Source organism: Hyperoodon ampullatus, assembly GCF_949752795.1.
Source record: "Hyperoodon ampullatus genome assembly, chromosome: 15".
Lineage (NCBI taxonomy): Eukaryota > Metazoa > Chordata > Mammalia > Artiodactyla > Ziphiidae > Hyperoodon > Hyperoodon ampullatus.
Genome location: NC_136928.1, coordinates 48,586,906 through 48,608,026, shown reverse-complemented (window position 1 = coordinate 48,608,026; position 21,121 = coordinate 48,586,906). Strand labels below are relative to the sequence as shown.

The window sequence follows — 21,121 nt, the reverse complement described above, 5'->3', positions numbered from 1 at the left end:
AGAGGGAGTCAATAGAACTGGAAGAGCATCTGCACAGAAGAAAGAGAGAAGGCACATGAGTCAAGGGAGACTGAATTTTCTTGCTTGGGAATCTGGGCAGATGGTGATGTTATTCACTGGGCAATATGGGAAGATGAGAAATTTAAGGGTAAAGATAATGAGTTTGTCTGGATATGCTGAATTTGAGGCACTTGTGGTTCACTTAAGGGTAGATATTGAGGAATGCCTCCATTTCAAAACAAGAATTATGGCCTCAGAAGAGAGGTGGGGTTTGCAGTTGAAGGTTTAGGAGCCCTGGTAGTAAGATATAATTGATAAATCATAATGAGGATGTGACTATAAAAAAAGGAAATGGCCAAAACTGGCACCCTGGAATATCTGAACTTTTGAGGGGCAACTGAGGAAAAAGAAAAGGGACAGAACTGGTTGTGGAGTAGTCTGGAAGGTTCAGAGGACAGGCAGGAGGATGTGGTGTCACCGACGTTAAAAGGGGAAAGAGTACTGAGAGGATGGCATGAACGGTCAGTGTAATCAAAAGCTACCTATCGGTTAAATACTAAGAGGACAAAGAAGAATTCATTAGCTCTGACAGTTTTGGTATTGTTGGGACCTTTGATAGAGTAATTTAATAGTGTTAGAGAATTTGTGGTTGAATAGCAAGAGGACAGGCTAAGGAGTGATTGGAAGGAAAGGATAGAGAGGCAGTGAATATGGGCTGCTTTTTCAAAAGAGTGGCAGTGATGGGGAAGAGAGAGGATGGTAGCAGAGAAGGAAAGCAGGATTTATCCAGAAAGATTTCTCCCCTTCTTTTTAATAAGGGTATGTGAAACTGGGCCACATGTGCAGAATGAGTGAAAGGGATTTTGTGATTTGTGAAGAGGGAGATATTGAAGAGGAAGCAAATATTTATTGAGTTCAGAAAACTGGTTAAAAACTGGAGGAAGAACATAAATGAAGAACGTAAATGTGGAAAGGAGATGAGAACTTATCAGTGACCAAGAATAGGAGGTGAGACAGTGGATGAAGTTGAGCATAGGGACTGAAGGGTACAAATAGTCTGTTCAGAGTTCAGTTCGGTACTGGGTTCTCTGCTCCAGAATGTTTTGGAAATCTTAGGACATAAAAAGTATTGAAAACATAAGATTAATATTTCTGGCGTCTGTGGCAGTGCAGGCTGACTAATAAAGGCATGGGGTAGAAATGGACAACCTGTGTGTGAGGAAGTTGAGTTTCTGAACCAGCTGTTCTGTCTCTGGGATTATTGCTATGTCAGCTCAGATCAACTATCTATCACCAAAGGAAGGTCTCATGGTAGCCTGAGTACCCAATGAGAGGTCAGTCACATTTGCTGGATTGAATTTATTAAGGTGAATTATTTGTGGTACCTGGGATTCCTGTCTTTAGAATTATTTCTATGTAATTACAGAACTTTTGGCAGGGGGGAGACCTATCCAATAGTCACCTAGTCTCTGTTAATTCCAGGCAGGGCAATGGCTGATCCATCCAGGAATACACCTTGAGTCAAAAGCTCTCCAACTCCGTTCCTTCCCTGTTTTCCTTGGTGAGCTCTGCTCAGATGAGTGCCCCATCTCCCAGTTCCTATGCGTGTTGAATGTCTTCAAGAATTGTAAACATTGAAGACTCAGGTCTTAAACTGGGCTCTCATCCAACTGGGAGATGCTTGCGCATAGAAATTAGAGATCACATAAGCTACCTCCCCCTTTAAAATCTCCTCCCTTAATACACAGATGAGGAAGCCAAAGTTCTGAGAGATAAGGTGATTTAATCAAGGTTACACAGTAAGTTTATATTAAAATTAACACTCAGACCCAGGATTCTGACCAACCTCCTCTAAGCAGTTGGCATAACTGCTCAAACACATTGCCACTCGCTCTGCTTTGTGTTTCTTTCATTAATGGATTTCTTTCTCGCTCCCTCAGACCTGGGCAAGTGTTCTTTTTAAAAGTGCGGTGAAAGAACCAAGACAAAAATTGAATGACTTAAAGAAGGAGAAGCTTATATAACTGGGGGGTGGGGGTGGGTGGGCGTTGCTTTATTCTTGTAATGAAAAAAACCATTCTCTTCTGTGTAATCCATCTATCTGTTGGTATACTTACTGTCATTATGTTCTAGATTCTGGCTGTGGTGAAAAACACTTTTCCCATCCGTAAAAGCCTAGCGGATGGGATCAAGGACCTTCAAAGGCAGGGTGGGTTACCTTAAGCATGAAATAATTTGCTGTTTTTTCTTACTCTACCCTACTCTGAGAAAAGCCTATTTGGGGAAACCCCTACATTACACTAGCCCAGTAGAAAGCAAGTGTTCACATTAACAAAGTCTTCTCTTTTCAAAGGAAATCGCCCTCAGCGCTCTAAACTTTCCCAATACTTTCGAATGTTTATATATCACTTACCACTTGTCAGCATGGCTTAAGAACAGAAAGTTCAGAAAATCTCTAAAGCACAAATGTTAGGCCCTGCTGTCAATTAAAAATTAATCAGAGTTAATAAAAATTAACTCTATTAATAGTTAATTAATAGAGAGTATCTCTTAAAAAGAATGGATGTCAGCAGAGAAAATAGGCTTTGATTTATAAAACTTTCACTCACAGGTACTTTGGGAGCAACACCTTATACCAAAAAAGTGAGAATTGCTTGGATTGACCTTATGCTTATTTCAGTGGACACATGCTGAAAGATTTCACACTACTGTTTAGGAACTGTGGTAAGGAAATACAATGGGACAAGGTGCAAAACCTTCGCTTAGTGTGTTATTCTGGTTCCTAAGCACAGAGAATCATGCTAGATGTGGTCTGAGGTTGCTGCCCATAGCCCATTTGAAGCAGTCACCCACTGCTGAGGTACATACATTTTCTGCAGGTCCCCAAATCCCGAAAATGCTCCTTTTGGGATGACTTGAAGCTTGGTGAGAACAAACCTCCTGAAAAGAGAGTGGACATAAAATATCACAACCTATCCATTCATTGATAAGGCATTGAGTGCCTAATGTATAATAGCAGATAACAGCCAAAATATACCGAGTGCTTGCCACTTAGTAGTGCTTATGATTGCTTCTCCATGATCTCTTTTCACCCACACCACAAGGCAGTGATGTTGGCAGTATTGTTATCCCCATTTTGTATAAGAGGAAACTGAGGTTTAAGGAGGTTAGAAAACTTCCCCAGGGTCACATGGCTAATATGTGGCAGAGCTAGGATATGAACCTTCTTGTCACCACTACTCCATTTGACTCCTACAGCCCTGTGAGGCCCCTTCTCTTTCTCTCTTCCAACTCCCAATGCCTCCTCCCTATTATCCTTCTTGGCTGACCTTGCTTCTTACTTCACAGAAATGAAACCAGTACAAGAGAACTTCCTCATGCTCTCACATGGCTCCCAGCCATCCTCCCACCTGTACCTGGGCTTTATATACCTTGCCTTCCCTCCTGTTACCATGGGTGAGCTGTCCAGGGTCCTGACTAAAAACAGTCCCTCCAACCCATGCCATATCTCTTTCCTTGTCTTGTAGTGAAGGTAGCCACTACAGCAATTCCCCCCTTTCTTTCATACATTTTCTTCACCTACTTTTGCTTCTTTATTGGATCCTCCCTATCAGTGTACAAACATGCCTTAATTTCTCTCATCTAAGAAAAGTCTTAACCTCAGCCACCTTCAGCTTTTGCCATGTTCTTCTGCTTGAAATATTTGTCTGACACCTGCCTCAAAGTTCCTTCCAATGGCTCCTCATCTCAGTCAGGAAAAAAACCCTCTTGTATTGTGTTGACCAAAAGGTTCATTCGGTTTTTTCTGTAAGGTGGCTCTAGTAACACTTAATTGTCTTTAACTTCCTTCGAAACAATTTTGTTAGATTGTATGTGACAGCTTTTCCTCATGCATTGAAAAAAAGACATCAAAATTGGTGAATTTTTGTGTGGTCATTTTGATATTGAAAACGGAAGAAAAAAAGCAACATTTTCGGCATATTATGCATTATTATTTCAAGAAAGGTAAAAATGGGACCGAAGTGCAAAAAAAAGATTTGTGCAGTGTATGGAGAAGGTGCTGTGACTGATCGAACGTGTCAAAAGTGGTTTGCCAAGTTTTGTGCTGGAGATTTCTCGTTGGATGATGCTCCACAGTTGGGTAAACCAGTTGAAGTTGATAGTGATCAAATCGAGACATTAGCTGAGAACAATCAATGTTATACCATGAGGGAGATAGCCGACATACTCAAAATATCCAAATCAAGCCTTGAAAATCATTTGCACCAGCTTGGTTATGTTCATCACTTTGCTGTCTGGGTTCCACATAAGTTAAGCGAAAAAAACCCTTCTTGACCATATTTCTGCATGCGATTCTCAACTTAAACATAACAAAAACATTCCATTTTTAAAACGAATTGTGACTGGCGATGAAAAGTGGATACTGTACAATAATGTGGAACAGAGGAGATCGTGGGGCAAACGAAATGAACCACCACCAACCGCATCAAGGCCAGTCTTCATTCAAGGAAGGTAATGTTGTGTATATGGTGGGATTGGAAGGGAGTCCTCTGTTATGAGCTCCTTCCAGAAAACCAAACAATTAATTCCAACAACTACTGCTCCCAGTAGACCAACTGAAAGCAGCACTCGATGAAAAGCATCAGGAATTAGTCAACAGAAAATGCATAATCTTCCATCAGGATAATGTAAGACCGCACGTTTATCTGATGACCAGGCAAAAACTGTTACATCTTGGCCGGGAAGTTGATTCATCTGCTGTATTCACCAGACATTGCACCTTGGGATTTCCATTTATTTCAGCCTTTACAAAATTCTCTTAATGGAAAAATTTCAATTCCCTGGAAGACTGTAAAAGGCACCTGGAACAGTTCTTTGCTCAAAAAGATGAAAAGTTTTGGGAAGATGGAATTATGAAGTTGCCTGAAAAATGGCAGAAGGTAATGGAACAAAAGGATGAATACATTGTTCAATAAAGTTCTTGGTGAAAATGAAAAGTGTGTCTTTTATTTTTACTTAAAAATCAAAGTCAATTTTTGGCCAACCCAATATATAATGGCCTGCAGGACCCTATAGGATCTTCCCACTCTCCCTTCCCATATATCCTCTAACCTCAATTTTGACAGCTCACACCATTGTTTATCTCATTCTCTTCACAGTAATCTCTTACTAGTCTTTGTACATGCCAGGTTCCTTCTTGCCTAATATTTCTGCATTTGCAATTCTCTCTTCCTGGAGCATTCCTCTCTCAGATATCCTTCTTGCTTGCTCTTTCATCCAGCTGCTTGCTCAAATGTCACTTTCTCAGTGAGGCTTTCCCTAACCACCCTATTTAAAATGACAATTTTCCCAACTTAGTCCCTTAACCCCTTTCTTCATAGTACTTCTGACATGTTATACTTTATATTATCTATTTATGTGTTCATATATTTATTTATCTTTTACCCATAACTAGAATGCAAGCTCTGTGAAGGGAGGAATTTTTGTCTGATTTGTCTACTGTTGTATACCAAATGCCTAGAACAGTGGCTGGTACATGACACATATTCAGAAAAACATTTCTTGAATGGCTATTGAAGTCTGAGAGTTCAAGGCTTAGGGGTAGAATTACAAGTGAATCTTTGGGAATCTCTACAGTGGGAATACTATTTCTTCCTCTGCCTTTCCTCCCTCCCACTTTCTCTTATTTTGCAATTGGTTAATAGGGAGTTGGTTTTCTTTCCACTTTAATCCTTCCTTCTGCAAGGCAGTCTGTCAGTAGGAATTCAGTACTGTGGACTTGGATAGTTTCACAAACTTTCATTGCTTTAGTTTCCTATTATTTATTGGTATTAGTGAAATTCCCATTTCACATAAAGTTATTGTTCAGGCAAACAGTTCTTTTCTTCCACTTTGTTTGTTTGCCTTTGGCCACCATGTGCACCAGCTCCATAGTGAGGAATCATGAGAGAGAATTCTGTGTGCTTTTCTCACTCTGGGGGAGTTTATATACATGGGAAGGCAAAAACAGAAGCCTTGGAATCACCAGGAAACAGATGTGGGATATAGTTGATGTAATAACTATAGATGTTATACAGGAATGAAAGGTGAAAGATCCCAAAGTACATAAATATATAAGAGGAAGATTGCAAGGAGTGGGTGAATTTGAGCCTGGGTCTCAAAACTATCAGATCATACTAAAAGCATAGTCTCTGTGAAACCATTGGATCTAATTTAGGATTGGGTGTAATGGTTCTAGAACAGTATCAACTTCTAGAACACTCATCTGAAAAGAATCAAGGTCAGTTCATAGTCTCTTAATGTACTCAATCTTAGTTAACATAGACAAGTTCCTTTTGTTCCTATTTATCACAAGACAGAAGAATGATGAAAACAAATTGGTAAAAGCAACTAACAAAATTTCTTTAAACTACCCAATCAGTCTAAAATTTCAAGGGAGTTGAAATATTAAGGTAAATATTAGTTAATAAGATGTGCAAAGAGTAGAATCTTGGATAATTGACTCTATTTAATAACAAGTCAACTAGATAGTTCTTTTTGGTTCAACTCTAGTAGCAGGCACATTTTCTAAAAATTTCAACGTCTGTGCCTGTATTAAGTGGTTCAAACGAATTAATATAATTAAATGGTTTTTGAAGATTGAAAGTCTTGACTTCCATTTCCTGAAATGCTATAAATTAGATAACCTGAAGATATTTCCACTAAAGATCACCCAGACATCGTCTATAAAACATAACCATTATTGTTTTAATTGCATAGCTGAGCTTATTAGAAAATATAAGAAATTCCTAGGGTCCTACAGTAGAACAACTGAATACCAGATGGAACCTTGAGTTGTGAATGTAAACAGAATTCTAAGAGGGTAAATTGAAGTCAGTGTATTTTGGGGGGTGGGCAGAAGGGAGGAGTGGGGAGAGGGTTGTCTGGACTTGGTAGACAAGGAATTTGTGTTTTGATGCCCAACTGGTACATGAGATGAAACATGGATGATGGAATGCAAAGATCTGTTTCAGTGTGTCATTTGTCTGTCTACCTAGCTACCTGCCTACCTATCTATCACATGTGCATTCTAGAAAGAAAGATACAGAAAATGGAGAACAGGCAACTTTCAATGAAATAACATGTGGCTAATTTCCAGAAATTATGAAAGACATAAATCCTCAGATTCAGAAATCTCAGCAAGTTCCAGGAAGGATAACAAATCCACTGCTGGATACCTGTGAATTAAGACTGCAGAGCCAAAAAAGAAAATATTTTAAATGCAAACAAAGAAAAAAAGACATATTATTTTCAAAGAAAAAAAATTAGAAAACTTCATAAAAATACCTTCAAAATTATTAGAGAAAATAACTGCCAGTTTAGAATCCTATGCCCAGAAATAATCATTCAAATGTGAGGGTAAAATAAAGACACTTTTAGACAAATTTAATTAGCCATTAACAAAGTTTTAGCAAAAGAATTCCCTTAGAAAAGAAGATAATTTAATCCAGTAGGAAGTCTCCAAAAATAAGAAGGAATAGTGAACAAAGAAATTAATGCTCCTTATTGAATAGGTTGGTTTTTCACAATGGTTGGAAAATTCACCTATTTAATAAGGAACACTAAAAAAATGTTGACCAAGAAGTGAGTCACAAAGGAAAGCAAATTGTTATCAAACAAATCATTTTCTTTGACAATGATGCATTTGAATTACTTAAAAGTCAGTAATAGGAGATAATTATCCCCCCCCGCCCCGCCACATGTACACACGCATTTGGAGAGCCAAAACAAAACCAAATCAAACAAACAAAACACTCTTTTAAATCTTACATGGGTCAAAGGAGAAATTACATTAATAATTGGAAATTATTTGGAATTGAACCATGATGAAAATGCAACATATCAAAGTTATGAGTTGCAGCTAAACTGCTTCTTATAGAGAAATTTGTAGCTTTAAATTATTATACCAGAAAAAGAGACAAAAACCATGGAAAATTAATGAGCTAACACAGGAAAGTAGTGAAAGAACAACAGAATTGTGTTAACAGAAAACTATAAAGCCAATATTTATTCCATTTCTGGCTAGAACTTAAAATGCAAACTCAAAAGCAGTTTAATTAAAAAAAAAAAGGTAGGGCTTCCCTGGTGGCGCAATGGTTGAGAGTCCGCCTGCCGATGCAGGGGATATGGGTTCATGCCCCGGTCCGGGAAGATCTCACATGCCGCGGAGCGGCTGGGCCCGTGAGCCATGGCCGCTGAGCCTGCGCGTCCGGAGCCTGTGCTCCGCAACAGGAGAGGCCACAATAGTGAGAGTCCCGCGTACCGCAAAAAAAAAAAAAAAAAAGTAAAATGAGGGGCTGTTGATAGAGATGTTTTGAGAAGATAAACACTCATCTAGACATTACAACTTGATATATAAAGTTTAAGTTTTAATTTTTCATTTTAGAAATAAAGCAAATGAGAGTCTAACAGATTAACTTTAAACACATTTCAAAATTTGTTTGCCTTGAGAGAAGAAACCTAGAGAGAGTAGAGAGAAAAAAATAATAAAGATAAGAGTAGAAATACATTAGAGAGGATCAACAAAATCAAAAGCTAACTCTTTGGAAAGATTAATAGACTAGAAAGAAATCTGTTCGTATCAACCAAGGGGAAAAAAACCCCAATAAAACAATGAGAGACATGAAAAATGGCACTTAACTACAAATAAAACATGTTTTAAATCAGAGAGCCCTAAGAACAATTTTATAACATTAGATTTAAAAAAAATCAGACAGTATGGATAATTTTCCTAGAAATATATACTTACTAAAACTGACTCATGAAGATGTAGAAAACTGAACAGATCTATAATGATCAACAAATTGGATTGGTAGTTTAAAACCTATTCACCAAAAACAAGGTCAGCATCATATGATTTTAGAAGTAAATTCTACCCCTTTAAAGTGATGGAAAATCTCAATCTTTTACAAACTACTCCAGAGACCAGCAAAAGATGTAAAGTTCTTCAACCCATTTAATGTGGCTGGTGTAAGACCAGTAATAAAATAGACAAGGACAATAAAAGAATGGAAAGACTTAGACCAATCTCACTTATTAATGTAATTGGAAAAAATCTGAAATAGTGTAGTGACAGTGTATATCCAAATGGAGGCTAAACAAATAATATATCATTATCATTTGGGTTTGTCCCAGATTTCAAGGGTTGCTAAATATTAGATAACTCTATTAAAGGAAATTTCCACATTAAGAAATTAAAAGTGTAAAATCACATGATTTTATTAATAGGCATAGAAAATATATTTGATAAAAACCCAAAACATTTTGACAAACGAGAAAAGGGGGGAATATTCTTAATCTGATAAGGGGTAAAATCTATCAATCACTACAATAAATATCATACTCAGTGGTGAAATATTAGACACATTCCATTTAAAGTTAGGAATGAGGTAAGGATGTCTACTGTTATACCTTCTATTCAGTATTGTGCTAGATGCCCTAGCCTATACAGTAAGATAAAAAAAAAAAGATATAGGGCTTCCCTGGTGGTGCAGTGGTTGAGGGTCCGCTTGCCGATGCAGGGGACACGGGTTCGTGCCCCGGTCCGGGAAGATCCCACATGCCGCGGAGCGGCTGAGCCCATGAGCCATGGCTGCTGAGCCTGCGCGTCCGGAGCCTGTGCTCCGCAACGGGAGAGGCCACAACAGTGAGAGGCCCGCGTACCGCAAAAAAAAAAAAAAAAAGTGTATGGAGGAAGATATGGATTAATCAATAAGGGATGCTGAAACTATTGATTATCCTTGTGGATAAAAATAACACCTTTGCTTATTACCATATTAAAATCTCAGCTCCAGGTTTATTAAAAATCTAAATGGGGAAAATCAACACTTAAAAATTTTTAAATAAAATATAACATTCTATTGAGGAGACTTTCTTTAAAAAGGACACAAAAACTGCACACCAAAATTGAAAAGCTGATAGATTTGACAATAATAAACTTAAAATTTCTCTAAAACAAAGATATATTGTAGGTTGGGGAAAGATATTTGCAACACATACAACGAACAAGGGTTAGCATCCAGAATACAAAGAACTTTACAAAATTATGAGAAAAATACAAACAACCCAGTAGAAAGATAGGCAAAAGATATGAACAGGCAGTTCATATAAGAGAAAATGCAAATGACCAATAAAAATATGCAAAGATACTCAACTTCACTGGTAATCAAGAAAATGCAAATTTAAGCAATAACTAGGTACCTTTAAACACCATCATATTGGCAAACATTAAAAGGAAAACCTCACAATAACAGTGCTGGTGAGGCAGTGGAATAATAGGACATTTTCTACACTCTTGACGGAAGGGTAATTTTCTACAAGTACTTTCAGTAGCCATTTGGCAAAATGTATTAAAGTCAAAGAAACAAATGCCTTTGAATCCAGTTATTCTATGTCTCCTGGCCACATGTGCACCTGGAGACGGGTAAAAGATTAACCACTGCAACATCATTTGTAATCATAGAAAACTGGAGACAAATGCTCATAAACAAGGGGATGAATAAATATTAATGAACTATGATATATTGACACAATGCCAAATTATAAAGCAGTGAAAAGGAACAAATTGACTGGAGCTACATACAACAATCTGGATAAATTCCCAAAGCATAATGTTGTGAAAAAACAAAACAAAACTCAATTATATGCACAATATGTGCAGTATGATATGATGTTCGTAGAGGTTAACAACATACAAAATAAAACAGTGTATTGTTTTGTGTGAATCATGTTTTTTCATTCCATATTTTTGATGTTTTGACATCTTGGGGTTTGCTGACTCTGGAGGGACTACTCCTAGGGCTAACTCCTAGAGATAGCAAACAACTGGCCTGAGAGTGTGCCTTTCTTATGTAAACCAACTAATCCATACCCCCAAGCACCTCCTTTAAGGGGCCCTTACACTCTGGGCCACCATTCCTCTGTCCTAATCACCCCAGGGAAGCTCCTACACCACAGAGTCCACTGAAATTATTTAGACTAGCCAATCCTAAACCTGTTTACCCTGTTTCACCCATTTTTTTCTCCTTGGAAGCCACAATAAAATGTTTTCCCCCAGCTCCCTCTGCCTCGTGACCAACCCTGGTGCTTCCCCATGTGCCCCCTTCTCCTGGGAGCTGTGAGAATAACAAACTATCTTTTCAAAGGTAGTTTCCTCCTAATCTTTTGGCCTCACCATACTCAAATAGTAATAAGACCTATATTGCAAAACATGTTTAGAGATGCATACATATCTACCAAAAGGAAAATTCTGAGAATCGCAACACCAAAATCAGCATAGTGCTTACCTCTGTGACAAGAAGAAAAGGAGTGAAACACAAATATATCTGAAATGTTTTGTATTTTTTAAAAAGATCTAAACCATTTTGACCGAACGTTAAGATTTGGCAAAGCTGAGTGGTGCTTTATGAGTGTTTATGATACCATTCTCTACGCTTCATGCTTGAAATATTTCATAATTAGTTTTTCAAGATTGAAATTCTCACCAGGCCACATCCCTAGCATCATTTATTTATCTGTTTGTTTTTAAACAGGGAGAGCTATTTAAAAGTATCATCATACCCTTCATGTCAGATGGCAACTTTACTTCACTCTGTTAAGGGGGCATGAAGTGCCTGAATGATTTCTATAAAGATGCACAATTCATCAAGATGGCTCTGAAAAGAAAATTTTCTTCACTATACTGCAAGTTACTTAATGTCTCTTCCATGATAAATGGGGTGGGTGGGGTTTATTTTTTTCTTTCCTGAAATGGAGAAGCTTTAGGATTCCCTTGAACTCTGTCTCTGTTAGAAGCAATCCATATCTTGGGCAGTCCATTCACCCTTGGCCAAATTTAATTCCTCTTTGTGGATTAAAGGAGAATAGTTTAAAAGATCCCATAAAAAGCTTTCTGGCAGCCTGGAAAACAGCCAATATTCTTTTTGAGGAAGCTGCCTTTTTATGATGGCCCAAGTTTAAATGACACTGGGCTCTGTGTTCTTTGAATTTCACACAAGTTTAAAAAATTAAAGTGAGAACAGCTTGGCCCAGGATATACAAAAAGAAATTGATCATCATCCTGACCTCAAAATGCCAAGAGTTTTTGTGCTTCACACTCTTTAGGTCAAACTGCTACCCTAATTAACTTTCTGGGAATGTGTCCAGGAAAACTATCCAAGGGGGTGGATTGAGCTAAATGAGGAAATCATCCAGAAAAAAAGAGAGTTTAAATAACTTGATTTGGCTCTTTACCATGACCCAGGAGATAACTACCCCACTGTCAAAATCATTTAGGCACCTAATTGGTTGTATTTCTCATGTTGTTACACATGAGTCTTGAAGCCAGTGGGGCAGCCAATAGTAGGAAGGAAGAGGTGGGGAGGTAGGAAGAGGTGGCTTCCTTATATAACTGGACTTTAAGGTGTTTTTAAAGAAAAACAAACTTCACATTTTGGCATAAGTCTTAACTGCCTAGATGTGCGGTGCTTTGTAATGTGTAATGTGAGGTGCTCTATAAAACACAGAGAAATTGGTTCAACTAGCATTAGCCCTTCATCCACCTTCCGGCTGTGTGTGAAAATGCCAACGACTCATTGGGGGTTGCAAAGCCTCCCATGGGGTTTCTTGGGATAGAGGTGTCAGTGTTCTTTGTATCCTTCTTCCATGGTGTGGAGGAGACTCTTGTCCTTAACCTTAAACCAAATGTGAGAGGTATTAGGAGAACTAATTAAAGGGGTTGTCACTCATTTCCTGCAAATCTGGAAGACATAGAGCCTGGCTTATGACTAAAGTGTGACCTCTAAAGGTGAGAAGTGGCCAGCTGCTTTGGGAGAGGGCTGCAGTTCCACAGACAAAGGTGTGGGTTTCCCAGAAGCCAGACCTATACCCAGCTGAAGGGAGCTGGATTCTCATCCTCAAAAAAATGGACTTGCCTGCATAGTGACCAGACCCCAAAAGAAAACCTGTCTGGAGCTTCTACTCCCAGAAGCCAGTGAGAGGAAGGAACTGCTCTCCCAGAACCACAGATGGAGGTCATAAGAATTAGCCTTTGAATATCTGTCACACCCAGAGGGGTCCAAAGCCAGGTGGCCACTGTGCCATCAGTGTTGGATCCAGTTCCTTTCCCTCCAGTCTCTCTACCTCCTAGGCCCAAGCCAGGCAAGGCCAGAAACAACAGCAAGTTGGGGAGGAATTAATAAGGAAGAGAGAAGAAGCCCCCCCTTCCTCATCAGTTACAGGTTTCTGAGTCTGAAGTGGGCCCAAGCAGTGGAATAGGGAGGTCTTAAATAGGATGAAAAAGTGGACCTTTAATAATAGTCAACACTAGACTTTCATGACATTTATGAGACTGGAACAGCTATGGCACCTGCCCCGAATTTCATCTGGGATGGGGGAAAATGAGTCAGCAGAGTAGGGTTTGCCTGGCAGTGGTAGTAAAGAAGAGAGCTACTTCTGGTTGTACCCTGTTGAATCCACCTTGGTCAATATGTTATGATTTCTGAGCTGGTGAAAACCTTCCCCAGGTCTTCCTCTGTAGAACTTTATCTGTGAGAGAAAAAGTATTATGAACTTAAATGGGAGAAGGAATGGAAAGCATTCTTATTCTTATTTCCTCCCCTGTTATTTAGCTCTTATTCCCTGGGCTGTCAATGAGCAGTTTAGGACAGAGAGGGTAATTTGGCTTTTCCTTTTGGTGCAGTTTGACATAGAAGAAACATTTGCAAGTCAGAGCCCCAGCCATGGGGATTTTCTACATACTAGCAGAATGGCTGGCTAAAGGAAGGGAAATGATTGCCCAGATGTTCAGTTTCCATTGACCTTCTATTCAGTTAAAGTTCCAGATAATCTGTCTCATGTAGACACTGCCACATGCCATTGTGTCGACTCAAGATACCATGATGTTTTCTTTAGGAGAGAAAGTTTATGGTTGTAGGATAGAAACTCATGAGGCGGGCGCCACTCCAAACCCAGCTCCCATGACACCTCGCTGTCCCCTGAGTCTCCAAGATTTCCCCTCACCAACCTTCCTGGAGTGGAGATTCTTTAATTTTATCATCTTCCAGTGAACAGGGATTTCCAATAGCTCTTTTGAATCTGCTTTCCTTTTTATTCCACTTATGCCCCCTTATCTCAGCATCTGTGCTGGGCTGATAAAGGGGATGTTGGCTCCCCTGCTAACTGTATATCACTGCTGACTTTATCTCCTCCTTTGTAACCTTTACATCAAGGTGGTGGAGACTTTTTTTTTTTCCTGTCTCCCTCCTCCCTTGTTTGCACCGAGTGGCCCTGGAATTATTCCCTACACCACGTTTTATCACCTGTTCACTTTCATTTTATCAGCTGTGCACTTTCGTCGTCTTACCTGAATCTGATGCCTGATTTGTAACTCATTTATATGAAAGCTCGGGATGAAGAAGCGGCATGGTGAAGAGAAAAGACCACTAGGGTAAAAAATTAGAAATCTGGGTTCCATTCTGGCTCTGCTACAAAGTATGCAAATAACTGCGAAAAGTCAGGTCCAATCTGTAAAGTGAGGGGGATGGGCCCGATGATCTCTAAAGCCCTAGAAGATAGATTTTACACTGTGGTTATGTAGTGGAATCCTCCTCAAATGCCCTCCCATTTCAGTCACATTCTGTTGAAAGCAAAAGAAATAATTTTACATTAAGTGCTCAACACAGAATGAAGCCCATCATAGGGGATTACTGAATGATAGCTAGCCCTCCTTTTTCTCTAGTCAAGGTTAAAATCACTTGAGCCTGCCCTTTCCTTCCCATCCCTCTGCCACCACTCAGGCCAGACCCTAATCCCCTCATGTCTGCAGCCTTGGCTGTGACCTACTAACAGGATTTCCTCCTCTGGTCTCTACTGTCTAGTCTGTCTCATCTAAGACCAGAGTGTTCCTTCTAACACTGCTTGCCTCAACACTCTCCTACTCAAAAGCAAGACAAAACAAAAGAAAAAAAGCCAACAAAGATTAAAGACACATAAAGCCCCTTCAATTGCTTGCCAGTACCTCTAGGAAAATTAACTCATTTGTCATCCATTTGAGGCATTCCACAGTCTGCCTCCTCTCCTTTTCAGGGAAATGTTCTACTACTTCCTACATAGAAACTTTAGCCAGGGCCTCACCATTAATACATGGCTTGTGTTGTATATGTAATAAAATTCCACGGGTGTATGTCCAGTCTCCCTAAGTATATGGAATGGTCTCATAGAGCAGGAACCGTGCCACTTGTCTGTATTCCGAAGGGCCTCATCTCATCAGTGCTTTGTGTACTTCAAATATTAATGCGTATTAGTAGATGGGGGATAATGGCAATAGCTCTAAGTTTTAGGCATATGAGCATCTCATACTCTAAATCACAGAAGATTTTGCCCTTCCAAGTTATTCCAACCACACCAATCAGTTTTGTTCAAAACAATACTTAGAACATACATGAATGCTGAAAAAGGAATCTAGCTTTCTAGGAATTTAATACAGACTTGGTGAAGAATATAGAAAGGGTTTCTTAGGATATGGGAGAGCAGTTGGTAGAAAGTAAAAACTGTGAACTATTGGCCCATGAATTGAATCCAGCTCCAGACATGTTTTGTTCAGCCCACACAGTATTTTAAAGAAATTTGAATTGGTTGCCAGCACTTCAAATTGTGAAAGTTCATCTAAAATTGCAGATTTGTGGCCTCTCTTGAAGACTTAGAATATCTAGCAACACTGGGCTACATTCCCACATAACTGCAACTGGCTACAGTTGAGTGATGGCTGACACAGCATAAGCTACCGGTTGGTCAGATTCCTTGTTGGCTTGTTTTTCTGTTTCATGCCCTACGACTTTGTGTTTGGGATTTCTGGTACTTGACAAGCTAGTCTGAATGGGTTTGAACCTTTTAGAACCCAGTGGTTCTCAACCTTGGGTGCGTATGAGAATCACTTGGGGCTGTTTTTGTTGCTGTTGTTTTCCACATACTTATAAATGCCTGAGCCCCACCTGTGGGTGGGTGGTGCAGTCAGGAATCCTTATTTTAAAAGCTCCCTGGGGCTTCCCTGGTGGCGCAGTGGTTGAGAGTCCGCTTGCCGATGCAGGGGACACGGGTTCGTGCCCCAGTCCAGGAAGATCCCACATGCCGCGGAGCGGCTGGGCCCATGAGCCATGGCTGCTGAGCCTGCGCGTCCGGAGCCTGTGCTCCGCAACGGGAGAGGCCACAACAGTGAGAGGCCCGGGTACCGCAAAAAAAAAAAAAAAAAAAAAGAAAAGCTCCCTAGGTGATTCTCATGCACTGTGAAGATTAGGAACACCTGCTTTGGAGGGACAGCACAAAGAACCAGCAGCAAGCTGCCTTGATCAGTAGTTAGGGAGTTGGCATGATGGGGAAGGTGTTTACAAAGCTGCTCCTATCCCAAATCTAACTCCCCTCAGTACATGGTTGAGGGGTAATCTAAGCAGTTCCTTATAATCTAGGAGCAGTAGGAAACCCTAAATTAGACATCACCATGATTCACTGGAATAACAGCACATACATAGGACATGTGCACGTTCCCTTGGAGACCTCCTTCAGTCAGTGGAGCTTAAGTTTTTGCCTGGGGCTGGATCAGGGTGGAGAGGACTTGAGCTCAGAGGGTGTATAGTGCTATGAATAAGAGTCATGTATTTCACAGTAAAGAAGTAGGAGGGCATTGAATGGAAGTGAGACAGCAAGCCAGAGCGGGGAGTCCAAGGGACAGGACCAGAGGCAGATATTGAGAGTCAGAGAAAGTCCATTTGTTCTTTTGACAAATATTTATTGTGTTCCTACTTATATGTCTGACACTGTTCTAGGCCCTGATGACATAGTGGTAACAAAGTGTCTTCTCTAATGAGTTTATATTCTAGCCAGAGAAGTAAGGAACGAGAAATAATTTGAGAAAAAAAGTAGGTACAGTCATGGGGCAATTACTTGGAATGAAAGGAAGGTCAGTCATGTATAAATTAACAGGTATAAAGAAGAAACAGTTCTTTAAAACTTACATCCTATGGATGGATGGAGAGAGAGAGAGAGAGAGAGAGAGAGAAGAGAGGCAGGGAAGGAGGGAGTGAGAGAGAGAGAGTGAATGAGCTACCATATACAGTTATTCATTTACAGATTATTTATTGATCAACTACTAATGACACACATTATCTAAAGTTCTGGGAAAAGCAATGGTGAGCAAGATACATTTCTTGCCCTACCAATTTTAATTCTGTTGTGATATACATATATATATAATCTAATAATTATAGTGCAGAGTGTATGGTGATGACGACAGTGGTCATTTTTAGTGCTTGCTGTGTCAGGCACTATGCTAAATATTTCATTTGCATGACTTCCCTGGTGGTGCAGTGGTTAAGAATCCACCTGCCAATGCAGGGGACACGGGTTCAAACCCTGGTCTGGGAAGATCCCACATGCTGCGGAGCAACTAAGCCCGTGTGCCACAACTACTGAGCCTGCGCTCTAGAGCCTGCGAACCACAACTACTGAGCCTGTGTGACATAACTACTGAAGCCCGTGTGCCTAGAGCCTGTGCTCTGCAACAGTACAAGCCACTGCAATGAGAAGCCCGCGCACCGCAATCAAGAGTAGCCCCTGCTCGCCACAACTAGACAAAGCCTGCGCACAGCAAGGAAGACCCAACACAGCCAAAAATAATAAATAAATAAATAAATAAATAAATAAGTGGATTAGTCCACAGCATGGAATATTTCATTTGCATTATCTAATATAATCCTCAAAACCACCTTATGAATTAAGTAACTATACTTGTATCTATTTATAGATGAGAACATTGAGTTAAGAGTGGTGTAGTAAGTTGATCAAGGACACAGTGGCAGATCTGATTTTCAAAGTCAAGTCTGGCCCCCAAAGCCCATGCTCACATATGTATATGTGAATTCATATATACATGAGAGGGATAAGAGATTGGGACCAGGGCTGGTTAGATTTTAATGGGAGCAAGTGGGATGAATGAGAACAAAGCAGATCTGGAGCTTAGATGTTTTTTTAAAAAGCAGTACCAGGTAAATTAATTCAAAGGGGGGACCGCAGTCATTTGAGATTGTGCTGGGAATTTGGGAAAACACAAAGATGGCTCAAGAAGGTGAAAGGAGAGATCTTATTAGAAATTCCTCTGAAGGCCAGTCTTATTAAATTAATTCAGAATTGGGTTTTTGTTACTCTAGATTCTGGGTCTTGGTCTGGATAGAATTCAGGGCTGCCCTTACTCTGTTGGAGTGAATAAACAGAATTCCACTTTAATGACTCACCGGGGTCTCAGCATCTGATAAAATGACAAATATATTATGCCTCTAAAGCCGTTCTTTCAGTCCCCTTGGTTAATGTCAACCTGGTTTAACTGTGATTTTTATTGACAACATTTAGCTCAAGAGGAAATAATGAAAGGCGACTGGCACATAAAGGTCAGTTTGGGGCAACTTCTGCTCAGATATAGGAGGATTAACTAGGGATAAACTTCCTTCTGGAATCTATGGGCTCTGCCTGACTGTGACAATCACTGAGAATGAAACCACAAGAACAGCACCAAAAAAAGTCATCACAGCTCCATGAACCAAAGATAAATTTAAGTCTTTCATAATGCACTTAAAACTAATTTCCGTTTTCTATTTGGGAGTTTCACACATTTAATCAGAAAGCATATGCGTTGAATAATTATCTTTTACTGACTCTGTAAAATGCAAATGTCGAATGTTCAAATGAACTCTGTTAGAGACAAGAACAAATGAATGAAACTATTTAAAATAGATTCAGAGAAAAGCGAACAAGACATTGCTCAGAATGCAACCCTGGATCCAAAATCACTCCTCAGATAATAAAAATGTTATTTATTACAGGATTTTGAAGAATGCTTTATTTAATCTTTAAGGTAATAATATGATGATATCTATACCTAATCCTTAAGACCAACATGTATATTGACAGAAAAAGATTCCCTGAAAAATTTAATTTCCTCTGTGAGGATAAGAAGAAAGCATTATTGACATTGTTTCTTTTGAATATGGACCAGAGATTTTACTGGAAATCAAGATAAATACCTCTGCTTTGCATCAGAAGAACATTAAATATTAAGCACACATGATGCTTCTCTAGATACTAACTGCTAGCCCAGAGCAGATCCTGAATAAATAGTTCCTACATTGTAATAGAGGCAAAGCATTATTTGTCTATACTACTTAACTGGTAGAAATAAAGAGCAATGGCCAGTAGAAATGCAAGGACTCTATACTTCATTAAAAATATTACAATCTATAAATGATAATTTCTAGATTAACTGTGTGTGACAAAGTAACAGCTTTGCAACAATGATGTAATAGTATTGGCACCTTGCATTTAACAAAGAGGGTCATGTCTCCAATTTTTTGAGCATGGGATGTAATTTCATTTTACTCTAGGAACAAAATCTCTATCTTGGCTTTTGACATTTCCTATTTTGAAAACACCCATTGATCTAAGAAATAAATATTCCTGTTAAACGAGGCCTTTGTACTAATTGAAGACTAAAACGTGGTGAAGAGCTGGGTCATTGCTGGTGGGATGCACTCTCCACCAGACTTTTCTAATTCTAAGCTGTGCAAAGCACATGGATCCTAGCTCGTGGGGACACTGACCACTGGCAGGGGGCTTAGCCTTGGCTGAGAGGAATAAAAAATGGGGGAAGTGAACTAACATTTGGTGAAGACTTGCTATGTGCAGCCATTGTTCAAGGCTGTTTACCACATGCTCTTACTTTTTAGTTCTCACTGCAGCGTAACAAAGTAAATTCATTTTTTTCAAACCAACATACAGTTTGAGTGTATGTGTACAATTCTAAGAGTTTTAACACACGAGTAGATTCATATCACCCTCACCACCACAAGCAGGATACAGAACAGTTCTATCCCGTCTCCACAAAACTCACTGTGCTGCCCCTTTAAAGTCACACTGATTCCCACCCCTCCCCTCCCCTCCCCCACAAGTCTTAAGCCCTGGTAACCACCGATCTGTGTTCTGTTGCTATATTTTTGCCTTTCTCAAATATTATATAAATGGTACGACCCACTATATTACCTTTTGAGACTGGCTTTTTTCCATCAGTACTCGTCAGTTAAGTTTGTCTTGTATATCAATAGTTTGTTTCTTTTTGTTGCTGAATAGTATTTCATTGTATGTATATACTACAATTTGTTTACTTATTCACTCGTTGAAGGACATTTGGGTTGTTTCCATTTTTGAGCGATTAGGACTAGAGCTACTATAAACACTGATGTGCCAGGTTTTGTATGAATATACCTTTTCACTTTTCTAGGATAAATACCTAGGAGTGAAATTACTGGGTTATATGGTAAATGTAAATTTAACTGTATAAGAAACTGCCAAGTTATTTTGCAGAATAGCTTTACCGTTTTGCAGTTTCACTAGTAATATGTGACAGTTCCAGGTGCGCTGCATTCTTGTCAGCATTTGGTGGTATCAGTTTTGTTTTGTTTTTATTTTAGCTGTGCAGTTTTATCACATTGAGATTTTAATTACTTCCTTAATGGCCACTGAGGTTGAGCATCTCTTTATGTGCATCTCTTTGTCTCTTTATATCTTCTTTGGTGACATGTCTGTTCATATCTTTACCCTGACTTTTTTTTGTTGTTTGCTTTCTGCTGAGTTCTAAGAGTTTTCCTTTTTTAGAACATAATCTGGATACATGTTCCTTCTTAGATATGTGATTTACAAATATTTTCTCCCACTCTGTAGTTTGTCTTTCATTCTCCTGATAGTATGTTACACAGAGCAAAAGTTTTTAATTTTGATAAAGTCCAGTTTATCAGTTGTTTCTTTTATGGGTAGTGCTTTTAACGTTATATCTAAAAACTCTTTGCCTAACTCCAGGTCATAGAGAATTTCTCCAATGTGTTCTAAGAATTTTATAGTTTTATAATTTACATTTAGATTTATGATCCATTTTGGGTTTGGGGTTAATTTTTGTTTAAGGGGTGAGGTTTAGGTCAAGCTTCTTTTTTTGCATATGTTCCAACACTGTTTGTTTAAAAAGACTATCCTTTTGCCATTGAATCACTTTTGCACTTAAATCAATCAGCCA

The 21,121-nt window shown here is 39.2% G+C and overlaps 1 protein-coding gene across 2 annotated transcripts in view; it reads right to left on the bottom strand.

The window, feature by feature from the left end:
- Window positions 1-21,121, bottom strand: part of FSHR (follicle stimulating hormone receptor) — a gene marked incomplete at both ends in the record, with an annotated part of 170,976 nt that overhangs the window by 94,568 nt on the left and 55,287 nt on the right. For both annotated transcript variants that reach the window (XM_079720561.1, XM_079720562.1), the window contains one exon: window positions 2,869-2,940. In XM_079720561.1, the coding sequence (XP_079576687.1) occupies window positions 2,869-2,940 (72 nt within the window). The remainder of the gene's footprint in view (window positions 1-2,868; window positions 2,941-21,121) is intronic.